At 35.2% G+C, this 26,165-nt stretch overlaps 4 protein-coding genes across 4 annotated transcripts; 1 reads left to right on the top strand and 3 right to left on the bottom strand.

Annotated features, from left to right (window-relative positions):
• The first annotated feature begins 1,187 nt into the window (after nt 1-1,187).
• Or8u3 (olfactory receptor family 8 subfamily U member 3) lies at nt 1,188-2,147 on the top strand. The gene has a single exon (XM_076844536.1). It carries the CDS (start codon nt 1,188-1,190, stop codon nt 2,145-2,147), a length of 960 nt encoding a protein of 319 aa, XP_076700651.1.
• Nucleotides 2,148-6,783: 4,636 nt separating this feature from the next.
• Nucleotides 6,784-7,731, bottom strand: LOC143391782 (olfactory receptor 5AL1-like). Its single transcript, XM_076844535.1, has one exon. It carries the CDS (start codon nt 7,723-7,725, stop codon nt 6,784-6,786), a length of 942 nt encoding a protein of 313 aa, XP_076700650.1. The 5' UTR covers nt 7,726-7,731.
• Nucleotides 7,732-16,645: 8,914 nt separating this feature from the next.
• LOC143391781 (olfactory receptor 5AL1-like) lies at nt 16,646-17,602 on the bottom strand. Its single transcript, XM_076844534.2, has one exon. The coding sequence runs from the start codon at nt 17,588-17,590 to the stop codon at nt 16,646-16,648; it is 945 nt and encodes a 314-aa protein (XP_076700649.2). The 5' UTR covers nt 17,591-17,602.
• A 4,996-nt stretch (nt 17,603-22,598) lies between these two features.
• Nucleotides 22,599-23,555, bottom strand: LOC143391780 (olfactory receptor 8U9). The gene has a single exon (XM_076844533.2). It carries the CDS (start codon nt 23,553-23,555, stop codon nt 22,599-22,601), a length of 957 nt encoding a protein of 318 aa, XP_076700648.2.
• Nucleotides 23,556-26,165: the final 2,610 nt, after the last annotated feature.

The following is a 26,165-nucleotide window of genomic DNA, read 5'->3' as shown; positions in this document are numbered from 1 at the left end:
GTAATTTTGTCTCTGTGATATTTAAGTTGATCAAATTTGAAATTTTAGCTCCAGCTCAGTATGCGACTGCACTGTGAACTTTGCTTCTCTGCTACAATGTGGCTCTAAACATTCCATTTTACTTTCTAGTCAATACTCACCATCAGGTTCTAATTGATGGCTTTATATTTTTATGCTTCCCTTTGATTTGGTTTGAACATAGCTTAGAATCTCCACAAAGCTTGAAATTATATAAATGCAATAATTTATGAAATTATAATACAAAAGATGGCTCTGGTTAATTAAAATATTATAATAATGTAAAAGTAAACCTCTTCCTCTGACACCATTTTTCAGACAATATGATTTAATTTTCTTTTACATATGTGGTAACTATATAGTTAACCTCAGTTAGAATTCAAATAACTTCAAAACTATAATTTAAAAAAGACATTGTAAGAAAAAAATGAGTATGTTCAAATTTCATATGCGAATCAGAGAACCCATGATACTAAAATATTATTGAGTGAAACAAAGAATCTGTGTATATTTATTTATAAAAAAACCCATGCCTGCTTATTATCTGTGTAAATAAATTGTGCATTTGCACATATTTCTTGTCAATTTTCTTTTAACTTCTAGAGCATAGATTAATTATTCTATAAATGGAGAAGGACATGTAGGAAAGTTAGCAGGCTGTAGGTGGTATAAAATTATTTTGATATATATTAATATATAAATTAATGTATAGAATCTCTATGATATGTTTCAGCATATCTTATGGGAGCATGCACAAAATTGAACAATGCTGGAATATAAATGGAGGTCTGTTTATGAATTGTCTGTTTTTGTGCTGTTGTACCTCTAAATGCACAGACAAGGTAGTGGTGGTAAGAAAACTGGGCTATTAATTTTCTCAAATGAGTTCATAAAATTGAATTTTAATCATCAATATTTATTTTATTTTCTATAATTAACAAAGTAATGTAACTCTTAGATCACTCTTCTGTAAGTATGTGACACCCTTCCCTGGGAGCAGAATGGAGAACCCTCACTAGAGATTTAAGGTCCATGTTCACCCACATAACAACATAGTTCAAAGTAAGAAGATGCTGGTGATGATCTTTCCCCCAAGTACTGGAAGGAGCCATGAGAAATGTTATTTCTATTCTTACCTGCAGTGAAAGCCACAAAATCCGCCAGAATAAATGGCTGAAGTTAACATCTCCTATGTCACTGAATTTATTCTCAAGGGAATTACAGACCGGCCAGAGCTTCAGGTCCCATGCTTCCTGGTGTTTTTAGTTATCTATCTGGTCACAGTGCTGGGCAACCTTGGACTGATTGCCTTAATCAGGATCGATGCTCGCCTCCACACACCCATGTACTATTTCCTCAGTCACTTGGCCTTTGTCGACCTTTGTTACTCCTCTGCAATTACGCCAAAGATGATGGTGAATTTTGTTGTGCAACACAACATTATCTCTTTCCACGCTTGTGCAACACAGCTGGGCTGTTTTCTCACTTTCATGATCACTGAGTGTTTCCTTCTGTCCTCCATGGCCTATGACCGCTATGTCGCCATCTGCAGCCCTCTGCATTACTCCACACTGATGTCAAAAAGAGTCTGCATCCAGTTAGTGGCGGTCCCTTATGGGTACAGCTTTCTGGTTGCCCTCTTCCACACCATTATCACTTTCCGTCTGACTTACTGTGGCCCCAATGTAATTAACCATTTCTACTGTGATGACCTCCCCCTCCTCGCTCTGTCCTGCTCAGACACACACGTGAAGGAAATTCTGATTTTTGCTTTTGCTGGCTTTGATATGATCTGCTCTTCCTCCATCGTCCTCACCTCCTACCTCTTCATCATTGCCGCCATCTTAAGGATCCGTTCCACACAGGGACGTCGCAAGGCCATCTCCACCTGTGGCTCTCACATGGTGGCTGTTACTATTTTCTATGGCACGCTGATCTTTATGTATCTGCAGCCCAAGTCAAACCACTCTTTGGACACAGACAAAATGGCCTCTGTGTTTTACACTGTGGTGATCCCCATGTTGAACCCCCTGATCTACAGTCTCAGGAACAAAGAGGTGAAAGATGCCTCCAAGAAAGCCTTGGATAAAGGCTGGGAAACCTTAAAAATATTAAAATTAATAAAATAGTAATGAAGTACTTTCTTTTTAAAATACAAGAGGGAAGTGAATAGAACTTTTTTCTTGTAATTCTTTCCCCAAAAAATGAAAATACCACTGTTCCTTTCACAGATTTTAACATATTCTCCAAGGATCCAAGCAAACCTTGGAAAGGCACATGATATAAAGAGTCCTGTTCGGGCCATTATTGTTTTACCCGACCACTGAAGTCATATTCAAATACAAACGAAGACACACTTATATGTGCAAATACGTATGTGTATCCCAATCAAAGGTAGAGGCTTGCTTTTGTTAGTGTTTTGGCCTCTGGAACAAGTTTGCCTGAGTCTGAAAGCTATTTCTTTCATTTATTTTGCAAACAAACTTGGGACAACTCACCTCCACTCTGTGTAATTCTTGTTTCCAACACTGAAAAATAAGAGGAATAAACTCATTGGCGAGTCCTGAGGATTGCATGGGTTAATGTTTATGAAATGCATAGAGCTATATGCAATGGTAGTAAGTGCTTTGTGTTAATTACATAAGTTTTGCTATAAAAAGATTAATTCATTAGTCTTTCAGTGTCATTAAGTGAAATGAACACAACCATATTAGATTTTCTTCTATCTGCCAGGCAAACAAATAAGAGATGCAAAAGTTTTCACCTATGGATCTATTATTAATTAGTCACCTTAGGTAACATAACCAATAATATGAAAATTCTAAATGCAATTCCAAATTGTTCTGAGTTTTTTTTAAACACAGTGGGTGTTGAGAATGAAGGATATTCAATGAGTTACAACATAACAGATTTTCAAATATAATTGGTGAACAAAACTGCTTTTAATTGAAGTAGATCATGACAATTAAAATTATTGAACTAATATGCATTTATTATTTTGACATTCAAGCAATTAAACTATTGTTTTAATATTATTATATTTTCTTTGGTTTGTTTGTAAAAGCATTATGAATCTTGGAATCTTCAGCCATTATATAGAATATAAGTTGGGATTTGCAGTAAAATGTGATTATTTTATGTTCAACATATCATTTGTAAATGACTCAGGTATGCATGCATGGGGTACTTTCAGAATTTGTGAGTTGCATGCATTCTCCAGTTTAAAACAAGATTAAAAGAAAAATCCAGATGTTCTATTTCTATGCTTTGTCTTGTGAGTGTATATTTGTATGGTAGGTACACAAAATATTCTCACATATCACAAACATGACAAATAGTAGCATCTTAATTCTTCTTTTTATAGGTAAAGAAATCCAGGTTTATGAAACCTTGAGAAATACTGGTTTTCTGGGGCCTTTTCCACATTTTTTTCTTCATAGAATTATTTATGATAGTGATGTTTAAACACTAATTGGAATTGAAGTTTTCATGCCTGTGCATAATTTTAATTCCTTGCTATTCACAATCACATATCAAAGTAAATCTAACTTTTCTTAAGAACATGAGCTAAGCAACTCAAAGACATGATAGTATGCTTCTTCACAAGCAGACACAAATGTCTGTACTACATCTAGAACTGCACTCTGGAAATTTCTTTAGGTGAATGAGTTCATATCTTCAATATAGTTCCTCAATCAAAGCATCAAAATCAACATCAAAATCAACATTAAACATTTTCTTTCCAGGTACCTTTAAATAAATATTGTATTTTTTCACTCCTCTGTCTATGGCCTCTATGATGTTTTTATGTCAGGATAGATTCTAGTTTTGTCTGTATATCTAATCTATTTTGATTTGGGAAAAAAATACATAACAACTTTTATCATGGTCCAAGATTAGTGAAGACCATGCCTGAATTCAGAAGGCATTGCCCCCATATTTTAGTTTTGCTATCCCCAGATTTGTGATATGCAAATTTCCTATCACTAATAAAATAGGCAAAAAGCTTTTTCCCCCAAATTGTGGTGTGAGCATTTAAAAGATGGTGTAAACACCTTGGCACATGACTAACACCTAACAGAGATGGTGTAAACATCAGCTTCATTATCATCAGAGACATGAACCATACCTTTTCTTATAAATCAAATTTGTTTGCTCAGTGTGGTGGCACATGCCTGTAATCCCAAGAACTCCAGAGGCTGAAGCAAGAGAATCACAAGTTGAAGGCCAGCCTCAACAATTTAGTGAGGTCTTGAGCAACTTAGACAGACCATATGTCAAAATAGAAATAAAAAAAGCTGGGGTTGTTTGTCTGTTTTGTTTTTGTCTCTAGGATTTATTTGTGGCCTAACAAATAAAATTCCAAGTAATTACTTTTTCATATTAATATGAAAATCTTTATAGTTCATTTTAGATTTTCTATCCTATAGCTACTTTTCAGTTCTTTTCAATTTTTGAGAGATTTCAGTGCCTCAGAAAGAACACAGTGCCTGGTGTGGTGACATACACTTGTAATCCCAGCAGTTTGGGAGACTGAGGCAGGAGGATTGCGAATTTAGTCAGCCACAGCAACTTAATGAGGGCCTAAGCAATTTGATGAATAAATAAAACATAAAAAATGGCTGGGGATTTGGTACAGTGGTTAAGGGCCCCTGGGTTCAATCCCTGGTACCAAAAAAACACAAAAACAAGAAATAACATAAAAACAACAACAAACACAAAAAAGCCCTTACTCTATGACTGTTATTATTTAAAATCTCAGCTTCTTGAGAGGCTAAGGCAGGACAATCAAAAATTCAAAGCCAGTCTCAGCAACTTAGCGAGTTCTGTTATATTTCCTCAATTACGTTTCATATGTATTTGTTGAAGAAATTTTTTTTCCTATAATATTTTACTCTAAGAAATATTAGAGTACAGCCTATGAAGAACCACTGGTACTTACACACTTATAGCCTATATAGTTTTTTCTTTAGTCTTTGTGGCACTTAATTTGATCTGCAAGTTATTTAATTAAGGAGCATTGGCTGACATTTTTTTTTTTTTTAGAGAGAATGAGAGAGAGAGAGAGAATTTTTTAATATTTATTTTTTAGTTTTCGGTGGACACAACATCTTTATTTTATTTTTATGTGGTGCTGAGAATCGAACCCAGCATGCCAGGTGAGCGTGTTACCGCTTGAGCTACATCCCCAGCCCAGCTCAGATTTTATACATAAATACATAAATAATTATATGAGTTGAATTTCACCAAGAAACATTTCTCTTAAAACTCTCAAGTTTTAGGTGAGATGATTGTCTCTTCCAGTCAAGGGCCCTTTTCTTATCTTCTTAACCAAGGTAGTTACTAATAACAAAGGGAATCAGTGATGTCAAAGTGCTGAAGTAAAAACATGCATAGGTTTTAGAGCAACAGCTAAGCATCTAGTTTTGGGAGGAGACTGGAGACCCTGAGAAACACTGGATGCTAACATCACCTGTAGCAAAAGGATGATAAAGAGAGAAAGTCCCCTATATTATACATGCTGGCTTCTACCTTCATTTTACCTTCCACGGTATAAGAATAATATGGAGAGGTGTACAATTTCTATGCCAGGAGCAGGCTTATGTACCTTATGATTTCTTAACTGCTTAAGATTTTTATTTAATATTTATTTTTAAGTTGAAGGTGGACACAATAACTTTATTTCATTTTTATGTGGTGCTGAGGTAGAACCCAATGCCTCAAGTGTGCTAGGTGAGCACTCTACCACTGCTTAAGAATTTTAATGTAAACCTAGGTTTGGAGTAACATTGTTGTGATTTACTATTCAGTGTAAAAATAAAAAAGATAAAAAGGGTTGGCCTGTGGCTCAGTGGTGAAGAGCCCCTGGGTTCAACCGCTGTACCACCCTCCTCCTCAAAAAAAAAAAAAAAAAAAAAATCACAATGCCATAACTCCTCAGTTTCTCTATTTCCATTTTATGGCTTTTAAAGTGAAGAAAACTGCATTGCCATCTATTTCACAAAAGACTATTACACAATCACCTAAAACCAAATAAAAGGAATCACGGGTGCAATAAAAATGTTCATGGTTATAATACCTACTATGGTAGGAGCTAGAAAATACCCTTTATATATACAATCTTGTTTAACCCACAGTCACCCCAGGAGAAAGGAGTTCTTGCTGCCTTATACAGATGAAGAAACCAAGGTACAAACGTGTAAAATAATTTACCCATGGTTGTATTGCAATAAAGCGGTGAATTATAGTGGTGTAAAGTGGCGTTAGTGATCTGACCTGGTAACAATCAGTCACTAAACACTCTTTTGGTCAATATAAATCTGCTAGCACTATCTTCCCCAGAAAAAATGCAGAAAAAGTAGAAATTATCCAGCATCTTAAAAATCAAGAAATTCTTGCTATTAAACTTTATTTTTTTCCAGATTATCTATGCAGCAAACTTGAAATGTAACACACAATTGTTTATGTACTTCAATATAACCCATGTTTGTCAGTATCTCACAGAGTTCAGATAAAGCCTCTATCCCAGAATGCTGTTTCTTTAGTTATTGATAAAGATGTGTGGTTAAATTGGATTAAGATATCATTCACTTTCTCTCTTATCCTCCCCTCAATTAAAATCCAACAATTCAAAACGTGCAAAAAGCCTACACTGAGTGAATCTGAGCACTCAAAGTGAAGAATGTGTCTCTACCAATACCAGCACTATTACTCTAGCTAATGCCCAACTCAAAGTCCTTGGATCTTGGCCTAGTGACTCCTAGATTATTTGATAACCAAACACAACTTTTCTATCATTCTTTTCAGAGCACTCTTTACTTCCTTATTTCTCAAGCTGTAGATCAATGGGTTTAACATCGGAATTATTACTATATAAAACACCGAAGCAAATTGATCTGTGTTCAGAGAATGGCTTGACTTAGGCTGCAGGTACATAAAAATAATTGTCCCATAAAATATTGTGATGGAGGTCAGGTGGGATGCACAGGTAGAGAATGCCTTCTGTCTTCCTTCAGCTGAACTAATCCTCAGGATGGCAAAGAGGATAAAGGCATAAGAAATGATCAAAACCATTAGAGAGCATAAGGTATTGAAACCAGCGATGGTTAAGAGCATTAGCTCTTTGATATGAGTGTCAGAACAAGCCAGAGCCATTAAGGGGACATCATCACAGTAGAAGTGATTGAGCACATTGGCGTCACAGAAAGACAAGTGGAATGTTGCTACTGTCTGTGCAAGACCCACCGCGAATCCATAGATGTATGTGCTAGCAACCATTTGCATACAGAGTTTCCTAGGCATGAGAATGACGTAAAGTAAAGGCTTACAGATAGCCACGTACCGATCATATGCCATGATTGACAGCAAGTATAGTTCACAGACTACAAATGTGATGAAGCAGCAGACCTGAATGGCACATGCAAAGAACGCTATACTTTTAACTTTACGCAGGAGATTCACCAGCATGTTGGGGGTGGCAGAGGAGGTGAAGCAAAAGTCAACAAAAGCCAGATGGCTGAGGAAAAAATACATGGGTGTGTGAAGCTGAGGACTGATTTGGATTAGCACAATCAGTCCAAGATTGCCCATGACACTAGCTAAGTAAACGACTAGGAATACACCAAAGAGGATGATTTGAAGTTCTGGATTATCCGTGAGCCCTGAGAGGATAAATTCAGACACTGATGAGTGATTACCATTAGCCATAGAAGAGGTATAAGAGGTTGTCTCCAACAAAGCGCTTCAGAGCACACCTTCTGAGGAATAGCATCCCTGTTAACAATAATCAAGTAGAGGTCCGGAGATGATGCTTATGCTCTGATCTTCTGTTGAGAACATTTAGAGGAACCTCTTCATTTTGTGTCTGCTAGAAGAAAAAAAAAATGATGTTTCCTAGGTAGAAATTGCAAAGCATGCAACTCTGTGAGGGTTTGTAAAGGTTGAATGATGGTGTTTAAAAGTTTCACATAATTGTATTACTTATGTCATAGCTATTATGAACAAGATAAAAAAGAGAATTGTTTGAATGCAGAAAAAATATTTCTTTTACAATTATCAAAATACTTTAAACAAGATCACACTGATTCTTTTGGAAAATTTTAGTGAGTGGAAATAATAAATTCAAAAATATTGAATCCATGAGGCTACTAGGAAAGATTCTAGTAAATCTTTTGGGAACTGGTTATTTCTATAACTTATATTTTTACAGTGAGTTTAAATTTTTATTTTGTACTTTCATATATTTGATTCTTAGTTTTTCTTTAATTATTATGTAGCATATTCGTTTTCAGTTATGGGAACTGAGGTTGAGCATCCTGCATGACTGGAATATAGTGAAACAGAATAACACATAACTTGATTCTCTAACATCAATTCCTAGTTTATGAAAACAAACTTTCACATAGGCAACAATTTCCCTATCAACCGGAGATCAAGAAAACTTTGGGTAGGGAATCTATAAATTCATTTATGTCAAGTCAGAACAGTGATTATCTCATATTATGTGCCAACAATTTCAGCTGTTGATGGTGTTGATATTCTTTAGATCGATGCTTCCTTACTTAGAATTTTGTGTGCAGTCTCACATAATGATAATTATAGGGGCTTAATCATTTTGCAATATTTTAAATATTATTCCATTGATTCACTAATTTGTCATCTCTAATCTTTATTTCTCTTCACTCTTATTCCTTTAATACTTAGATTTATGAGCTGTGAAAGCTACAGGTAACTTTCTCTCTGAATAGTTCCCAAATCTTCAACATTGCCAATCTTTTGATTCTTCTTTCCTTGTAATGCAACTAGGTTGCTTCATGAGAACTTTTCTCTTCAGACCTTTTCTCTTTAGAACTCTCTCTATATTTCATATTTGTCAAGGGAGATAAGAAATGTTTATGCTTCTGCTATTATTTCATATCTATTCTTACATTTTGAATTTCTGTGAATTCCTCTGATGCTTTGAGCCTTACATACTGGTATACTTTGTCCCTTATATATTTCCTAGTCAATCATTCACTCACAAAACTGTCATCTGTTCCCACACAGTTAACAGATGGGTTTTCGATAATATCACGCTAAGCAAAAATAGCCAATCCCCCAAAACCAAAGGCTGAATGTTTTCTCTGATATGGGGATGCTCATTCACAGTAAGGGGGAAGAACAGAGTTACTTTAGATTAGATAGAGGGAAGTGAAGGGAGGGGAGGGGGATAGGGATAGAAAGGATAGTAGAATGAAACAGACATTATTACCTTATGTATATACACGACTGCATGACCAATGTAGTTCTACAACATGTACAATCAGAAAAAAGAGAAATCATACCCCATTTATGTATGACATATCAAAGTGCATAAATGCATTCTACTGTCATGTATAACTACTTAAAACAAATTATTTTTTTTAATTAAGCACTAAAAAAATGGGTTCTCAAGCTCTGGACATTTTGATATCACCAATCTTAGAATTCTACCTCAGTTTCCTACTCCTAGGGCTACCTGTTGAAAAGTGTTGTATCTGAAATTGATCAAGTGCTAAATATCCCAAATTAAAATATTACCTTATGATCACAAACTTTCCTGTTTTATTTTTATCTCCATTATGTGACTATGACTTTTCATTTATTTACTTATATTCATTCCTTAAATGCCACAAATTACTTCTTGCCTATTTACATGTCACCTTCTTTTTTCAATACTTCCTCGTACACAGATTTATTGAACTAAGGGGGATTTTACATGCTTTTCTCTTTAAAATTTTATCTAAACTATCAAGAATAACATCTGGACAAAATTAAATTATAAGCTTATATTAAAATCAATCAATCAATATTAAAAAAATAAAAATAAAAATCATTGGCTTGATCTGCTTTTCCTTGAAGCAATATTCTGTCTCACAGTTTGTAGGTAGCAATTTCAAACCCTTTGAATTATTTCACGTTATTTCCTCCACAGCTACATCACCATTTACTCTCAGTAGATGCCAACATTTCTGACATTAAAAGAGCCTGAAATTTTCTAAAGTTCTAGGTGACAGTTCCATGAAACTACCTGCTTCTACATTAGCCCTCACTTTTTTGGAAGGGGGGGTCTAAGTTGCCATCTTTTCTGTTCACTTTTACTTTCCTAAATGACTGTTTCCTTTGTTTATGCTTGAAGCAATATTCTTTCTTTAGTGTTCTTCTTAGACCAACTTATGTCATGTTTGTACATCCTTGTTGAGGTTGTCATCTGATGCTATGGGAACTAGTGTCATTTATATGCTCCTGATGCAAAAGTCGAAATTTGGCATAGAGATATGCCAAATTTCTCCTTTAAACTTCAGGCACACATATCTAATTTCTTCCCAGGCAATTTAAATGAGATATTCCAGAGGTTCCTAAATTTAACATATTCAAAGAAAATTTATCAATTCAAAAACTACCCAACCCTACATATTCTTTGGAGTACAAATATTCTAATCAGTATTGGTACCATCTTCCATTCAGTTATCCACATGAGACAGTCTTTTAAAGATACATTTTGTATATCTTAACTTGCAATAATAAAAAATCAATTATTGAACACTATTGAGTATCTAACCCCTTTTTTGTCATATATGTCTACTTTTAACACCTCCTCTATTTTAGTTATATGAGCTTCAAATCAGAACTCTGGAATATTAGCTTCTAATTGTTATAGCAACAAGCTTTACCACCTTCTCTGTGCATAAATCACAGAGAAATGGTTAGAAATATATGGAATCTCTCTTAATCTGCAAATCTTAGCTTGTTTCCCTTTAAATTTGGGATACAGACTTAACTTCTTGATATGGTTAATTAAATTCTTGACAAATAAACCTTTCTTTTGTCAACTTTTCTCATTCCTTGCAATGTCTCTCATATACCAAATACCCATATCTTGCAGGTTTCAACAATTAGTAGATAAGTCAAATATATTATTTAAATAATTTAACAAATGATACAAAGATTATGTTCCTCCAAATCCATTTTTACTCCTTCAGTTACCTGGCTTTTTATCTCCACTACATTTTGCTTTTGAGTAATCCATACAGAACCAAAAGGAGTCCCACATACCCCGAGGCAAATTCGGTGGATGCTATACATTACTTAAGCATTGTGAGTATATCTGGTATAATCTATTGGTCCCTCTAGAATATTTTCCTTGAATTACATCATTTTAATCAATTGCTGAACCAAAAATATAATGATGTTTCACAAATATAAGCAATTATGTTATGGTTGATCTTTTGGGAACCAATTTGCTTATATGAAAAAATAATCAGTGAAAGGCAGATCACTCCACTGAGGCTAAATGTAATAAAGAATCAATAAAAAATAGCAAATATTATGTTAATAAATGAGAAATTACTCACAAAAAATTAACTAGTTTTGTATTGCTCTTTATATATCCTGTATACTCACGAATTTTAATAAGAGGTCATGGTAGAAACTAGATGAAAGTAAAATAGTTTGCTAATGAGCTTTGCAAGGCTATGGAGATAAATTTACCTTGTACTAAAGATCCAACCCTACATTTGAAATTCAATTCAAATTTGTTGAGGGAAGCAAACAATAATTAAACTATGAATACCTTATTGGCCTGGTGGCGCATTGAGCTCAAGCACAGAAATTTGTTGCCTGAGGATTTTCTTCAAGTTGAAAATTAATTTAAAATAAACTCAACTTTGTTTCATGAAGTCTATTAGGAAACATTTAAAGACATTAAAATTACAGAAAAATTAACACTTCTTTAAATCTGCTAATAAACAGTTCATTTGAATCCTCAACATTCATATAGGTATAGAATGAATGACAAATAGAGATAGAAAAATTATAAACAATCAAGAAAAAGAAGTAGAGAGAGAGAGAGGAAGGAAGGAAGGGAGGAAGGAAGGAGGGAATAAAGAAGGGTAGTCCTCTTGAATGTGAATATTTTATCCTTAAATCACTTTTTCTGTGATATTTCATGACACCATTTTCCCTACAAGAACTAAAACAACTACATAAATAGTAAACACAAATTATAGAGAAGTCATTATATTTTTTTTTTTTTATAACTCATTTCTGATGCTTATAGTGGTAATTTTTCTCAGAGACTTGAAAGGAATTCAAGAATTGAAATAAAACTATAAGTAAACAGCAGAACAATTAGTAGCATATAGGGTAGGTAACAGGAGGGAGGACAGGAGGAAAAATTAGAGAAAATTATATTCCATGCTTTTACAGTTATGTCAAAATGAATCCTGACATTATAGAAAACTAAAAAAAAAACAATACATTTAAATATAGCAGTAAAATCTGTCGTACTTTTCTTGAAGAAAAAAAGAAAAATACATTGTACCTTTAAAAATAGAAGTGGTTTTCACAGTCTATTTCAAAATGCTTTAAGTTATAAGTTGATCTCAACAAACTACACATTGGCTATTTCAGTTGCAAGAATAAATGAGGAAATATGATATAAAAAGGAAGCATCAAAATATTAACACAATTTATCTTTGGGCATCTAATTTGATTTATTTTTTCTTTTTTTCTTCTTATCACTATTTTCTTTCTTTTTTCTTTAATAAATATACCTTATGGGCATTAAAGATAGATGGGATTTGGGGCTGGGGATGTGGCTCAAGCAGTAGCGCGCTCGCCTGGCATGCGTGCAGCCCGGGTTCAATCCTCAGCACCACATACAAACAAAGATGTTGTGTCTGCTGAAAACTGAAAAAAATAAATAAATATTTTTTAAAAAAAAGATAGATGGGATTTGGAATTTTCTGGCTTTGTCGTTGGGCAAAACACACGTCAATGCACTAGCTCACAGATTACAAAATAGCTATAACAGATTTGTCCTGTGATTAATAGCCAGTGTCATTCCCTGTGAATGTGGCCACAAAGGCATGAACCTACCACGAAGGGTTTCTGTTTCCAATTCTGAGCTAGATATGCCATTGTTCAGGGTTTAGTTTGCCAACAGTAATGTCAATGTCTGGGTCATTTGTATGGCTTTGTTACTTTAGTGACACTGCCAATAATTGCTGTAGTCTGTTCTCATCAGAGCTGTGTCGTGATAGGGTGGGGATATTTTCCTTTTATGGCCATCAACACACATTCCCAACAGGACTTGACTTTTCCTACTTGCAATACCTTGACCTTCATCCGTATAGAATGCCTTCTTTATTGGCATTTCATCCTGCAGTGTAGCTTCAGGAAAAGGGACAATTTTCACAAAAATAGAGGCTACAAGCACAGGTGTATGAGTCTGAATCATGTCACTGTGTCCATTATTACATGGTAACAGTTGAACTAATGAAAAAGAGAATGACCTTATGTGTGGTGAACTGAGACATCACTTGGGGACTGCTCCTTCTCATTGGGTTGGGAAACTGAAATCCAAGATACACTGCATACATTGAACTTGTGTCTAATAAATGCTATTGTGTTTGCCTTAGCTAGAGTGAAAGGAACCAAGAGTAAAAGTAGGAATAACCCCTCTTTTCATTACATAAATGACTCACTTGAGGGAGCTGTGCTTTCTGTCTCAGCAGCCTCGGGCTCTGCCAGGTTAAAAGTCTAGTTCCCAAAGAGAAGCATTTGTCTGGAGGAACAGAGGAGCCATTGCACGGGAGGCTGTGTCTGTCATCTCAATACATGATGTTCCTTTGCCAGTGAATCAGAAAACAAAGAAAGGACTGACTTCATTGGTTGGGTAACGTGTTAAGTCAACTTTGCATCACTGTGACCAAAATACTTGACTAGAACAACTTATAGGAGAAAAAGTCTATGTTGGCTCACAGTATCAGAGGCTTCAGTGCATGGTCAGTGCTTGACCCCAAGGTGAGGCAGAATATCATGGTGGAGGAAAGTTATTCAGTGTTCAGATTAAGGCAGCAAGGAAGAGGGGTGGAGGGAGAAAGAGAAAGGGAACAGGAGCAAGTAGTGCCCTTCCAGATCATGCCTCCAAAGACCTACTTCCTTCAACCATACCCAATTCTGTACAGTTGTCACCACCTCCTGATAATCCATTCAACTATCACTGAATTAATCCACTGATGATATCAGGACCCTTTGGTCCAATCATTTCCGGAAAGCTTCACCTGTGAATATTACTGTACTGTACAGTCATTCAACACATAAGTCTTTGGGGGATACATCAGGACCAAACCATGACAGGTAATCAACCCTTCTATCTGGAAGCTTAAGTTTCTGTGCTATAACATGGACAAGGATATATGTAGTTAGAATTCACAGATGCATTGTAGCATGTCATGATATTTTTATAGTCAGTGATAATTATCAATTGCTGCTTTCTGCAAATGTACCACTACAAGGGATGGGTAGCAAAGTCTCAGAGTCCATGATGATGAGTGTCTAGGTTATCCCACAAGATAAATGGAGCACAATAAAATATTAGGCCTTCCAAAATACTGGCTGAGGTTGGGGCATGTGCAGATACACGGGTGGAGGAGGCAAATGAACACCAATTAGATCTGGAGGCTACTGTGTCACCAGGCCTGCTGTTGAAGATTGGGATTTCTGTATTCCATGTCTAGAAATACGCCATATGAACAAACAACTCTGTGCCTCTTCATGTTCACTGATGCTCAGCCTGTAGTGGATAATCTCTCTTTCCCTGTCACTATGCTCTCCCCTCACTGTTAGAATGTTAAGCCTCCAAAAAACATTAGCTACTGAGACTCTGCTGATAACTGAAGATTCCAGGTTAAGACTAAATAATATTTAATCAAAAGAGCAGAGCTATATTTAGAATTTTAAAATGTATAAGATGTTTCATTTCATGGATTAGAAAAATATGTCCTAGAATTGTTATGTGTCTTAGAGAAACTTGTCTAGGGATAAAATTGGAAACCAGAATTACCAAAGTTACATTGCTGCTTTGGAATATGGCTCTATAGATAGGAGTGGCCAGTGGCAAAGTCTCGTGAAAGCTGGAAAATTTCGAGATGATTTGAACTAAGCATCATTAAGTGTAAAGGACTAAAGATTGACGTTGGGAATGCTTCCTGCTAATGTGTGTCTGTGTGTGTGTGTGTGTGTGTGTGTGTGTGTGTGTGTGTGCGTGCACGCGTGTGTGTGTGTTTTCCACAATGTAATAAACATCAACGTGGAATGCAGATGTATGTGCTATTTGCGGCTTCCCTTCTCTGCCATACAGCAATTGTAACACTATAAAATGTTATTAATATATGTACTCTTTGGGTGACATCTAGGGAATACTTTAAACCATAGCCCATCTTATTTGATCAATATTTTAAATTTTAATAAAATAATTGTGATATTGAGCTCTGGGATCAAGTAAAACCAAATTCAGATCTTGACTCAAGCATATGCATCCATGTGCTTGCTGCATGTGCATGACTGTGTACGCAAAAGCTGTGCCTACTGTCTTGATTTATTTGTTCATCAAACAGGGTTTGCACACTTATTGGAAGAATTATTTTTGTGTAAAGTACCAGAAGTAATAGATTCATATCTGTTCACCAAACCAATGAGACATAGACACATTTGATGAAAGTTAGTTTTTATTGTTAGTGAATGTTGAAGTTCCCTTACTCTTGAAAACAAAACCTTGAAAATAGCATGACTTCTCAAATCCCACCTTCATAAAATACATTATAAGTGAATATTTTACTTGAAAAAAAGTAGTATAATCACTTTAAGTATCATTGACACAGACATGATCAGATTTGGACATACTCAGATATTAATAGTTGATATGAAAATTACCAACTGGGAGCCTTGTTTAAAACTTTTGTGCTTCTTATAGTTTCTAAATGACGAGCACAGAATAAATATTTACGTTTAAGGTGGTAGTTTTGTGTTCTTCAATAAAGCAGTGACTTAGATATTGAAGCAACTTGGGCATGGTAAAATAGATCTGGAATGAGTCTGAAAGTTACTCTGTGAGGTAACAGTCTGTATGTTTTACACAACATTTTGTAAACAAGCAGAACAGGTAAAAGGTACTAAGTTACTCTTGGGGAATGAAATGAAACAAAACTATGTCACAATAGCAGTTGAATGACAAGCTGCATTTGCTTATGCCATCATAACCTGCTGAAATTGTGGAAAAAAAATACAAGATTTTTATAAAATCAGTTAATAAACTGCTGGAAGTATTTAAACAACAAAACAAAAAAGAATTCTCTAATAAAAGATCTTCTATATTTCCAGAGAACTTATGAAATAAAATTTTACCTCCTCTTTGCATGATTCATATTATGGCTCATGCACCCTACAGTTCTGAGCCCCAAATCCATTTGAAATAAAGTCATCATTTCATTACTCATCTTTGTCATCTTCATTACTTTTTATTCTTTTAAAACTCTTATGGTCAAGCGGTGCTCAGGGAGCTTGTCTCTTTCAGTTAAACTATTCACAAAAAAAATAATTATTAAAATCCTACTATGTACATACTATTTATGTCTAAATAATGTATACAGTAAGCCTCCATTCTAGAAAATCCAGGAAACTAAGTTACTGGTTATGGTAACCACAGACAAGAAGTTTATCTATTTCCTAACAGGTTGTCAGCACTCTGTGATTCCAGGCATATCTAGACTCACTAACTCTGGTGTTAACGATTCTTAACAGGTTGTTCTTTCAATAACAACCTGGCTCATTTATTGCTACTCAAATGAACCTTGTGTATAATCCTCTTTACAGAATTCTTTACCTCCTTATTCCTTAAGCTGTAAATCAAGGGATTCAGCATGGGGATCACTACTACATAGAAAACTGAAGCAAATTTGTCTGTATTCAGGGAATGGTGAGATTTGGGTTGTAAGTACATAAAAATGATCGTCCCATAGTACATGGTAATTGAAGATAAGTGAGAAGCACAGGTAGAAAAAACCTTCTGTCTTCCTTTAGCTGAGTGCTTCTTCAGGATTGCAGACACAATGAACACGTAGGAGACGAGAACTATGAGCAGAGAGAAGCACACGTTGAAACCAGCCATGGTCAGCAACATCAACTCCTTGACTTGGGTGTCAGAACAAGCCAGTGGAATCAAGGGGATATCATCACAGAAGAACTGGTTGACCACGTTCGAGTCACAGAAAGACAAAATGAATGTGCTCACTGTCTGTATAAGTCCCATGATGAATCCATAAATATATATGCTAGTGACTATTTGGAAGCAGAGTTTCCTAGGCATGAGAATTATATAGCGCAAGGGGTTACAGATAGCCACATATCTATCATAGGCCATGGCGGAAAGCAGGAAAACTTCACACACTGAAAATGTTACAAAGAAACACACTTGAGCGGCACAGGCATAAAGGGATATGCTTTTAATTTCACATAAACAATTAGCCAGGGCATTTGGGGTCACAGAGGAGGTATAACAAAAATCAACAAAAGCCAGATGGCTGAGAAAAAAGTACATGGGTGATTGAAGCTGAGAACTGAATTGGATTAGAACAATCAATCCAAGATTACTTATAATACTCACTAAATAGATGATGAGAAGGATCACAAAAACAATGACCTGAAACTCAGGATAATCTGTAAGTCCCAGGAGGATGAACTCAGTCACTGCTGAATGATTGTGTTTGGCCATTTAGTAGATATAGAAGTTTATGTAGTAAACCCCTCCAGAGCAAATCTTCTGAGTTATCTCAATTCTGTAGGAAATAAACCACATTGGTATTAAAATAGGAAAGGCTCAAAAAGTTGTGCTATATTTACTAAAAGGAGAACTGTGGTGTATACTCTCAAATACACTTGGCTTTTCTGATTTGTGTACTTACACACGTGTAGATAAGACTATACTAAATATAAGTCAAAGGAAATAAAAATGTGTGAAAGTTAGAATATGAGAATTTTTTTAACCATATGAAGAAATGACTTTACTGGTAACCTATAAGGTCATAAGCCAAAATATCGACAGTATATCTCTAACCATACAGTTTGGGAGTATTTATAGAATATTATTCTTCCTGCATATCTACATGTTCTGAGTATACTTTTATCAATATGCAGTATTTAGAAATTTTAGAGAAAAGAAAAAAAATACAGTACTATTTTGAAAAACATACATGCACATACCTAGATATATGCACAAAATATATATATTTACAATTTTCTTCTTAAGGATGAATAATATATATTTAGATAATTCAGAAACCTTATTTTATCCTATATCTTTGAGTATCCAGTGACAAAGGGAAAATAATATACTACTAGACTGTAGTTTATTTTATGCACATTGCTTTCTAGTAACCAGAAAGATGAGAAAAATTTAAATTCTTTCTTTAGAACAGAGACGTATAATTGTTTCTGCATTTTGGGGGAGTGCTAGAGATTGAATTTAGGGTCTCACAATATGCTAAGTAAGTGCTCTACCACTGAGCTACACACCCAGCCCCATTCTTTTTTCTGTCTTCTGTGTCTTCTTGGATAATCTTTACCTAAGTCCTATAGATGGACAAGGTAGATGCCCTCTTCATTAATTGATAGAATAACCATCCAATGTTTGGTTAAATCAATTAAGTCTCTAGAAGACCCTTATGGCCCACATGATAACACTTTATCCCCAAACCCTTATCTATAGTCTATGAAAATCATGTGTGCTTTACCTAAGATTTCACAAGTTCCAAAATATTGGATACTGTAGAAATTGATAACATGCGCTCAAATACCTAAAAAGTGCTCAATTCGCATTATTAATAATAATGAAAATACTAGGAATTACTACTATCACCATCACTATTGTCATAAATTCAGTTTTGTTCTTAAAAAGCTCTACTGCCTACTGCCATCTTTTAGTCACATGCCCCAAATCACTGTATTTCCAGAAGAGTCGGTTGGTTTGAAATTGCTCAGAGACTTATCTGTGATTCCTTACCCTGCTGGCTGTCAGTATTTTGGGGATTGCCATTCACATTCACTGTTCAGTTTTCTATGGAGCTCTTGCTTTGAAATTTATTTAACTACCCCAACATCTTCAATTTTTTCTTCTCTTTCTTTAGCTGTTCTATATTTGAGGACCCAAAATCTAGGCAGTTTTCAAATGGTCTTACTTACACTATGATATTTCTATTTATATAAAGTGAAAATTTGTGCCCCCATGTTAAAAAAAAAGTACATACATTATACATATAAACAGTTGTTATTGGAAGCTTTATGTAGTCTATTTAGTGTCTATACTATTTAGTGTCTCTTTCTTAGTTTAGTCAGAACAAACAGAGCCACTTAAAATATTATAGATTTAAGGTATTTAAAAATCACAGTTAAGAGCTACAGTAATTTTGGAAGAAATAGAACAGTAAATATTAAGAAGGCTAAAGCTGTAACATCATAGGAACTCATTTTAAGAATACAAACCTGACAAACAGGTGTGATTGTGGAGAGATTTAAGAGATGGCTGTGTCCACCAAGTGATAGATCTGCAGAAATATCAAATGTTCATGTCATTACTTTGGATGCCCGTATGCCCTACTCTGTGAAAACAATGGCTTTTGTTTTTTTCTGTGCCTCCCAGATATAACACATTTCTTCTCAATGACAGACTTTAACTCAGGAAAGGGATTTAGCAAGTTATCAATTCTCAACTCTAGCAGAAGTTGTGAAGTCAAAGTGACAACAGGGATTAGGGAAATTCCTTCTTTTGCAATCCAGCAGCAACACACATCCATTGGAAGAAAATTCAGCATCCAAATAAATACATTAACAGCATCATGCTTCATTGCAATATGATATAATTCTCTCTTATAAAATTAAATTAAACCCCTATCTAACCCTTTCCATTCCAATAGTCACACATACACACACAAAAAAAAAAAAAAGAAAAAGAAAAAGAAAGAAAGAAAGAAAAAGAAAAAAAATAAAAAACTGTCATTTTATCCACGCTGGGAGAGAAGCTGAACCACACTCTAGATTTCAAATCTTGAAAATCAAATGTTAGTATATGGGGTTAAATACTACTAACATACCTCATATTAGTTCATGATTGGACCAGGTGAAGATGAAATTATAATCTTAAGTAGATGGAACAAACTTGAATGTCAACTGCAATTTAATAATCCCAGAAGATTCAGATGACCACTTCTTTGAAACTTCTGATTGGATTTAGTGGTCTTGGACATACTGAAATTAAACTTTAAAGGTAAAGAGTAAACGACTTGGGTCGTTTAAACTTTAAAGGTAAAGAGCATTTGACTTGGGTGTCTCCTTATATCTTATTATTTTAATGCTGCTCTTACACATTTGCTGATTAATTCAAAGACCACACAGTGTAAGCTGTATCCAGAGCAAAAGATGGCTCTGCAAACTAGCATTTCCTGCAGGGTAAGCTACATGCACAGCACAACACAGCAATTCTAGTAAAATTTAAAATTCCATGAAAGGTAGGGGTGTTTATAAAGCTTTGTAAAACCCCGGAAGACAATTACAGTAGAGACTTATGATTTGGGGGGTAAGGGGTAATTTCTTCACTGGATAATTATTTGTCTTTTGAGAATAAAGTTTCTGACTTTATTAGATCCTTGGAGAAACTGAACAGTTCACCCCATATTATCAGGACACTTGAGCTGCCCAGCCTGATCTGGGTGTTGTCTGAATCTCTATGCCTTGAAACAGGACATGCATAGCAGTCTAAGATTTATTGGCATAGGGCTTGAGCTTGTTCTACAGGCAGAAATGACTTGCATAGGATTGTGACTCTAATTTCCATGGTTAATAGCAATTATATCTATGAGGTTGTTGATCTATCTCTTCCTCCCCCCTTCCTTGCCTCTTCCCTTCTTCTTTTACGTTTTTGGATTCAATTTTAGTCATGTTCTATATTTTACGCTATACTCTGCTTCGATAAGCTTGATTTTGATTTTGTATGCATATTTTTATTTTGCAATGCAGTCCATGTTTACAAATATTGATAACTTCATTTTCCCTCTTCTATCTCTATATTTGTGCCTCTTTGGTGCTCATATTGGTGCAAGAATTTGACACCCAAAAAAAAAAAAAAAGAGGTAAGCATGAGTCACAAACTCAGAACTCTTCTGTGTGATTGAAAATGGTCAAATCAAACCAGGCGTGGTGGCACACACCGGTAATCCCAGCAACTCCAGAAGCTGAGGCAGGAGGATCACAAGTTCAAAGCCAGCCTCAGCAACTATGAGGTGCTAAGCAACTCAGTGAGACCCTGTTTATAAATAAAATACAAAATAGGGTTGGGGATGTAACTCAGTGTTAGAGTGTCCCTGAGTTCAATACCCCCCCAAAATGGTCAAATCATGATATTATATATGTATCAAAGAGAGAGACCACATATATATGGCTATCAGTTGCTGTGTAGTGTCATACTTTTTGTAAATTGCTTATTCTAGGTCATGTGAATTATAATTAATTATGTTGGGATTAGAATCCAGGTCTTCTGGCTCATAGAAAAAAAGGGAGATAATGTACAAACTCCCATTATAAACTTTTGATGCTGCTTAATTCTCAAAAAGATTAGATTGAGTAACAGTGTTCTCATTTAACTGATGTGAAAGTTGACTCATCCAATATAATATATATGTACTACAATGATGTGTTTGGAATCTAAGCACCATCTTTGACTAGGAGGCATCGTCTCTTTGCATAGGTCTGCCTTGCCCACTGGACATTGTGTTGTAATATAAGCTCTAATAAATAATGACCAGGTCACCCAGACATAATTTTCCTGGGAGAACTACTTGTAATCCCAAGTACTGGTAAATGGTCTATGAACAAAATGATCTATAAACATAAAAGCTTTGTGTCAATCAACTGTGAGCATATTTGCTTAGAATTTGATTACCACCCCCCCCCCCAGAAATGTAATTCGGGGGTAGACTGAAGTATAATTCTATCTCTGAATTATATCTTTTTAGATAATCTGGACAAAGAAACATAATGTGGTCTCTAGGCATAAGAAATCATCTCAAAGAATTCCAATGGTAAAAGGTCAGGTTTGATCAGTGGTAAGGTAAGAGTAGAATGTTCCTTTTAACATGGACAAGTTGGCAGATGCAAATTAAATGGCAGTTTTATACTGTCATGTATGGTTTCAAAAAATTAGGGCTCTAAGAAATGTATCACTCTAGGAAACTTTGATTTTCATATGGAAAATTGTAATGCAGTCTTAGAATTTAAAACTGAGGATTGGTATAGAAGGGAATTCTGAACTTTCGTCTATGCTATGACTATAGTTAGGTATATACTGACAGTTTTTATGTATTTTTCATTGGAAAACTGGCAAAAATTCTTATGGACTAGAAAACTATTGTTCATACATTTTCCATTTGAAAAATGAGAAAAAGGTTATAAATTCTTACAGTTCTTTTTATACCTAAAGTCACAGTCTATGTGAAAATTTATAGAAATTTTGTTATAAAGTGAAAAATTATATCCCATCTATGTATGATATATTAAAGTGCATAAATGAATTCTACTGTTATGTATAACTAATTAAAACAAAAAGTGGAACAGATTACATAAATTACATATTAAGAAACAATCATGCTGATAGATTTTCAGTGCCAAAAAAAAAAAAAATTATAAAAAAGCAAACAGAAACACACTAAAAAGTCCACTTTTACTTATTCAAATCACTTTCTTAATTTCATAAACATAAAAGCCATTTTTCTCTTAAGGATTGTCTTCAGAGCCTCTTTGACCTCCTTGTTCCTGAGGCTGTAGATCAAGGGGTTCAACATGGGGATGATCACTGTGTAGAAGACGGAGGCCATTTTATCTGTGTCAAGGGAATGGTTAGAGCTGGGCTGTAAGTACATGAAGAATAGGGTCCCATAGAATATGGTCACTGCCAGCACGTGGGAGCCACACGTGGAGAAAGCTTTGCGTCTTCCCTCAGCTGAATGCATCCTCAGGATGGCAGAAATAATGTACATGTAGGAGACGAAGACAGTCAGAAGGGAGGAAATAAACATGACACCAGCACAGACAAAGATCCACAGCTGTTTGGAGTGGGTGTCGGAGCAAGTGAGCCTGAGGAGGGGCATGTCATCACAGTAGAAATGGTTGATGGTGTTGGAGTGGCAGTAGCACAGGCGGAAGGTAAGGACGGCATGGAAGAGTGCAACCAGGAAGCTGTAGCTATAGGGGACAGCCACAAGTTGAACGCAGACTCCTGGGGACATGACCACCATATAGAGCAGAGGGCTACATATAGCCACGTATCTGTCATAAGCCATGGAAGCCAGTAACAAGCACTCAGCCGTCATGAAGGCCAGGAAGCAGCCTAACTGTGCAGCACATGCACTGAAGGCTATAACATTTTGTTGGTACAAGAAATTCCCAAGCATTTTGGGTGTGATGACGGAAGAGTAACAGAAGTCAACAAAAGCCAGGTTGCTAAGGAAGAAGTACATAGGTGTGTTGAGTCTTGAATCTGTTCTAATGACCATGATTAAACCCAGGTTGCCTACTGCAGTGAAAAGATAGATGGATAAGAACGTCACAAAGAGGGGCATCTTCAGCTCCTGGCGATCCGTGAGGCCCACGAGAATGAACTCTGTCACTTGGGTGCAATTTTTCTGAGCCATGTGTCTTTGGAACATGTGGATGAAGAAGATGGAGAGTCTAATCAAACTTAATATTTCTATATGTACTTAATATTCCAAAAAATAATTTAATGCAAATATAATAGTATATTAATATTGAAATCATTAGTATGCTTGAAGACTGATGGTGGAATGAAGATCAAAAGGAGATGTTTTGTGAGAAACACAATATTAATTGAATTTACAATTATATGAATAGAATCCTCCAAATTGTATTTACAAAGTCAAGAGTTGATGGTTGGGAGTCAGTCTGCAGTGACTCATCCTTTATTTAAAGTACTTTGCATTGTCTTACTCAAAATTTAACATTAATCTTTCAAATATTTAAAAATATTATTTTATTAAGAAATGTTGATATTCGTATCATAAATGAATATATCTATTCTAGGGTGTCACTTAAGCCATCGCACCTATGTCCCATGCTGACATATTGGAATTCTCTGTTTTTTTTTTATTCTAATTGCATTTCTTACCACAAAGAACTCACTATAACTTTCTATGCATCTTCATAATATTGCAGAAGATTAACATGAAAGACACAAAAATAACCTCATTATAAAAAAGATAGAAGTCTCTAATCATTTAAGAAACTGAATTCAAACAGTGGAGTTCAAACTCATGCTTGTAGACTCAGGAGTCTCTAAACCTTATCATTATATTCTCAATGTAGCTATCTTTCCTCAGCCAAGAGAATCCACAGAAGGCAGAAATAATGTACAGATAGGAGATAAAGACAATAAGAAGGGAGGAAATAGACATAATACCAATATAGGCGAAGACCTATAAATATTTGGAGCAATTGTCCGTGTAAATTTATTCCACCAACACACGACCAACATTGTTTGTTCACATGTTTTCTGATAGAGAGTTGCAAAGACATCTTTGTATGGGAAGTACCAACTTACTAGGTTGAAAACAATGAATATCCATATGCTTTAAATATATTTTGCTTTACTAAAATAAAAAAGGCATTTACTTTTTAATGGATTTACATCCATTAATTTAATGGATTTACATCCATTAATTTGTATGGGTCCTGTCATATCTTTAGTATTTACTTAAAAACATATATTAGTGCAGGTGCAGTGGCACATGCCTGTAATTTGAGAGGCTCAGGGGGCTGAGACAGGAAGATTGCAAGTTCAAAGCCAGCCTCAGGCATTAAGTAACTCAGTGAGTCCCTGTCTCTAAATAAGATACAAAACAGGACTGGTATGTGGCTCAGTGGTTGAATGCCACTGAGTTAAATCCCCAGTACTGGAAAAATAAACAAACAATAACAAAAAACCTCACATATTAAAATCATTTTTACATTTATTTTATTTCATTAGTATATTTGTTAAACTTTGTAATATTGAAATTTTATTAATTATAATAGCTTAACTTCATAACCACAGTTTATTACATAATTTGTTATTTTTTACCATTTATTATTGATATATCAGAAATTTGTCATACATTAAAGCAGGCATGTACCTCTCATTTTAGATTTTTATCTCCAAGACAAGAAGTATATGCAACATGATTGGTAACACAGCAAGTAGTTATAACTTTACTTCTGCCATTAAGAGAATCTCTCTTCCTTCCTCTCCTCTTCTCACCTGCTCCTTCTCTCTCTCTTTCTCTCTCTTTGATTTGCTCTTATCAAAAACATGACAAGCTGTAATATATGAACAAGTGTGTACTTAAGCAAAATAGTTATTTCCTTAACTTGCCTCCCCATGCACCCTAGCAATTCATACTATTACTGATTCAACAGGTCTCTTGTGCATGTGATTTTCCATGAGTCTATTTAACTGGGGTAACTAAAAAGAAAGAACAATTTCCCTTTATGCAAGGCGGATTCTGCATTGTCCCACATATAGGAAGATGATGGCCGTGGAATGGCAAAGTCATCTTCAGTAAACAGAATTTAATAGTGAATCAAAGTTCTTGTGGAGAATAGAGTGATCTAAACTTTAGCCTCCCTTGGACCCTGCTGAACAATTAGGGGGAAAGAGTAGGGCCTTAGTAAGTTGAATATATCAGGTTGTTTTTCACTAATTGTCTCTTGTAAACTCTAAAAACCTCACAGTTTAATCCTTTAAAATAAGAGAGAGAGAGAGAGAGAGAGAGAGAGAGAGAGAGAGAGAGAGAGAGAGAGAGAGAAAAGAGGCAGGACAGAGGGAAAAAGAAAAACAGATAGTATACCATGGGAATTGAGTTCATTGCATTTTGAGATGTCTGTTATCACTGGAGGAAGTTCCACAGTTATGGAAATATTCACATGATCAAAATCTGTCCCCATCAAAAGTATAATAAATTTCCTGCTACATATGTTAGCCCCCACTAACTGTCACAGTGCTATGACTTTAATAAAGAATCTATAAAATTGACTTATGACTGTTTTTAGTTTTGGTTGTGTTTTCAGTTTTGTTCTGTAATTTGAGACTCTAAAACTCAAACTAACAATGCAGTTCTTTGATAAAATCTTGCCCCAAATATTGGGCAGAGGGGAGGGAGAAGAAGGGAGGGGCATGGAAATAGGAAAGACAGTGGAATGAGATGTACATCATTACCCTAGGTGCATGGAAGATTGCACAAATGGTGTGA

This window comes from Callospermophilus lateralis, chromosome 2 (assembly GCF_048772815.1).
Source record: "Callospermophilus lateralis isolate mCalLat2 chromosome 2, mCalLat2.hap1, whole genome shotgun sequence".
Taxonomy (NCBI): domain Eukaryota; kingdom Metazoa; phylum Chordata; class Mammalia; order Rodentia; family Sciuridae; genus Callospermophilus; species Callospermophilus lateralis.
This window is presented reverse-complemented; position numbering and strand designations above follow the sequence as displayed.

Excerpts from the sequence above, each read along its gene's own strand:
- LOC143391782 (XM_076844535.1), bottom strand. The coding sequence starts at position 7,725 with ATGGCTAATGGTAATCACTCATCAGTGTCTGAATTTATCCTCTCAGGG.
- LOC143391780 (XM_076844533.2), bottom strand. The coding sequence starts at position 23,555 with ATGGCTCAGAAAAATTGCACCCAAGTGACAGAGTTCATTCTCGTGGGC.
- Or8u3 (XM_076844536.1), top strand. The coding sequence starts at position 1,188 with ATGGCTGAAGTTAACATCTCCTATGTCACTGAATTTATTCTCAAGGGA.
- LOC143391781 (XM_076844534.2), bottom strand. The coding sequence starts at position 17,590 with ATGGCCAAACACAATCATTCAGCAGTGACTGAGTTCATCCTCCTGGGA.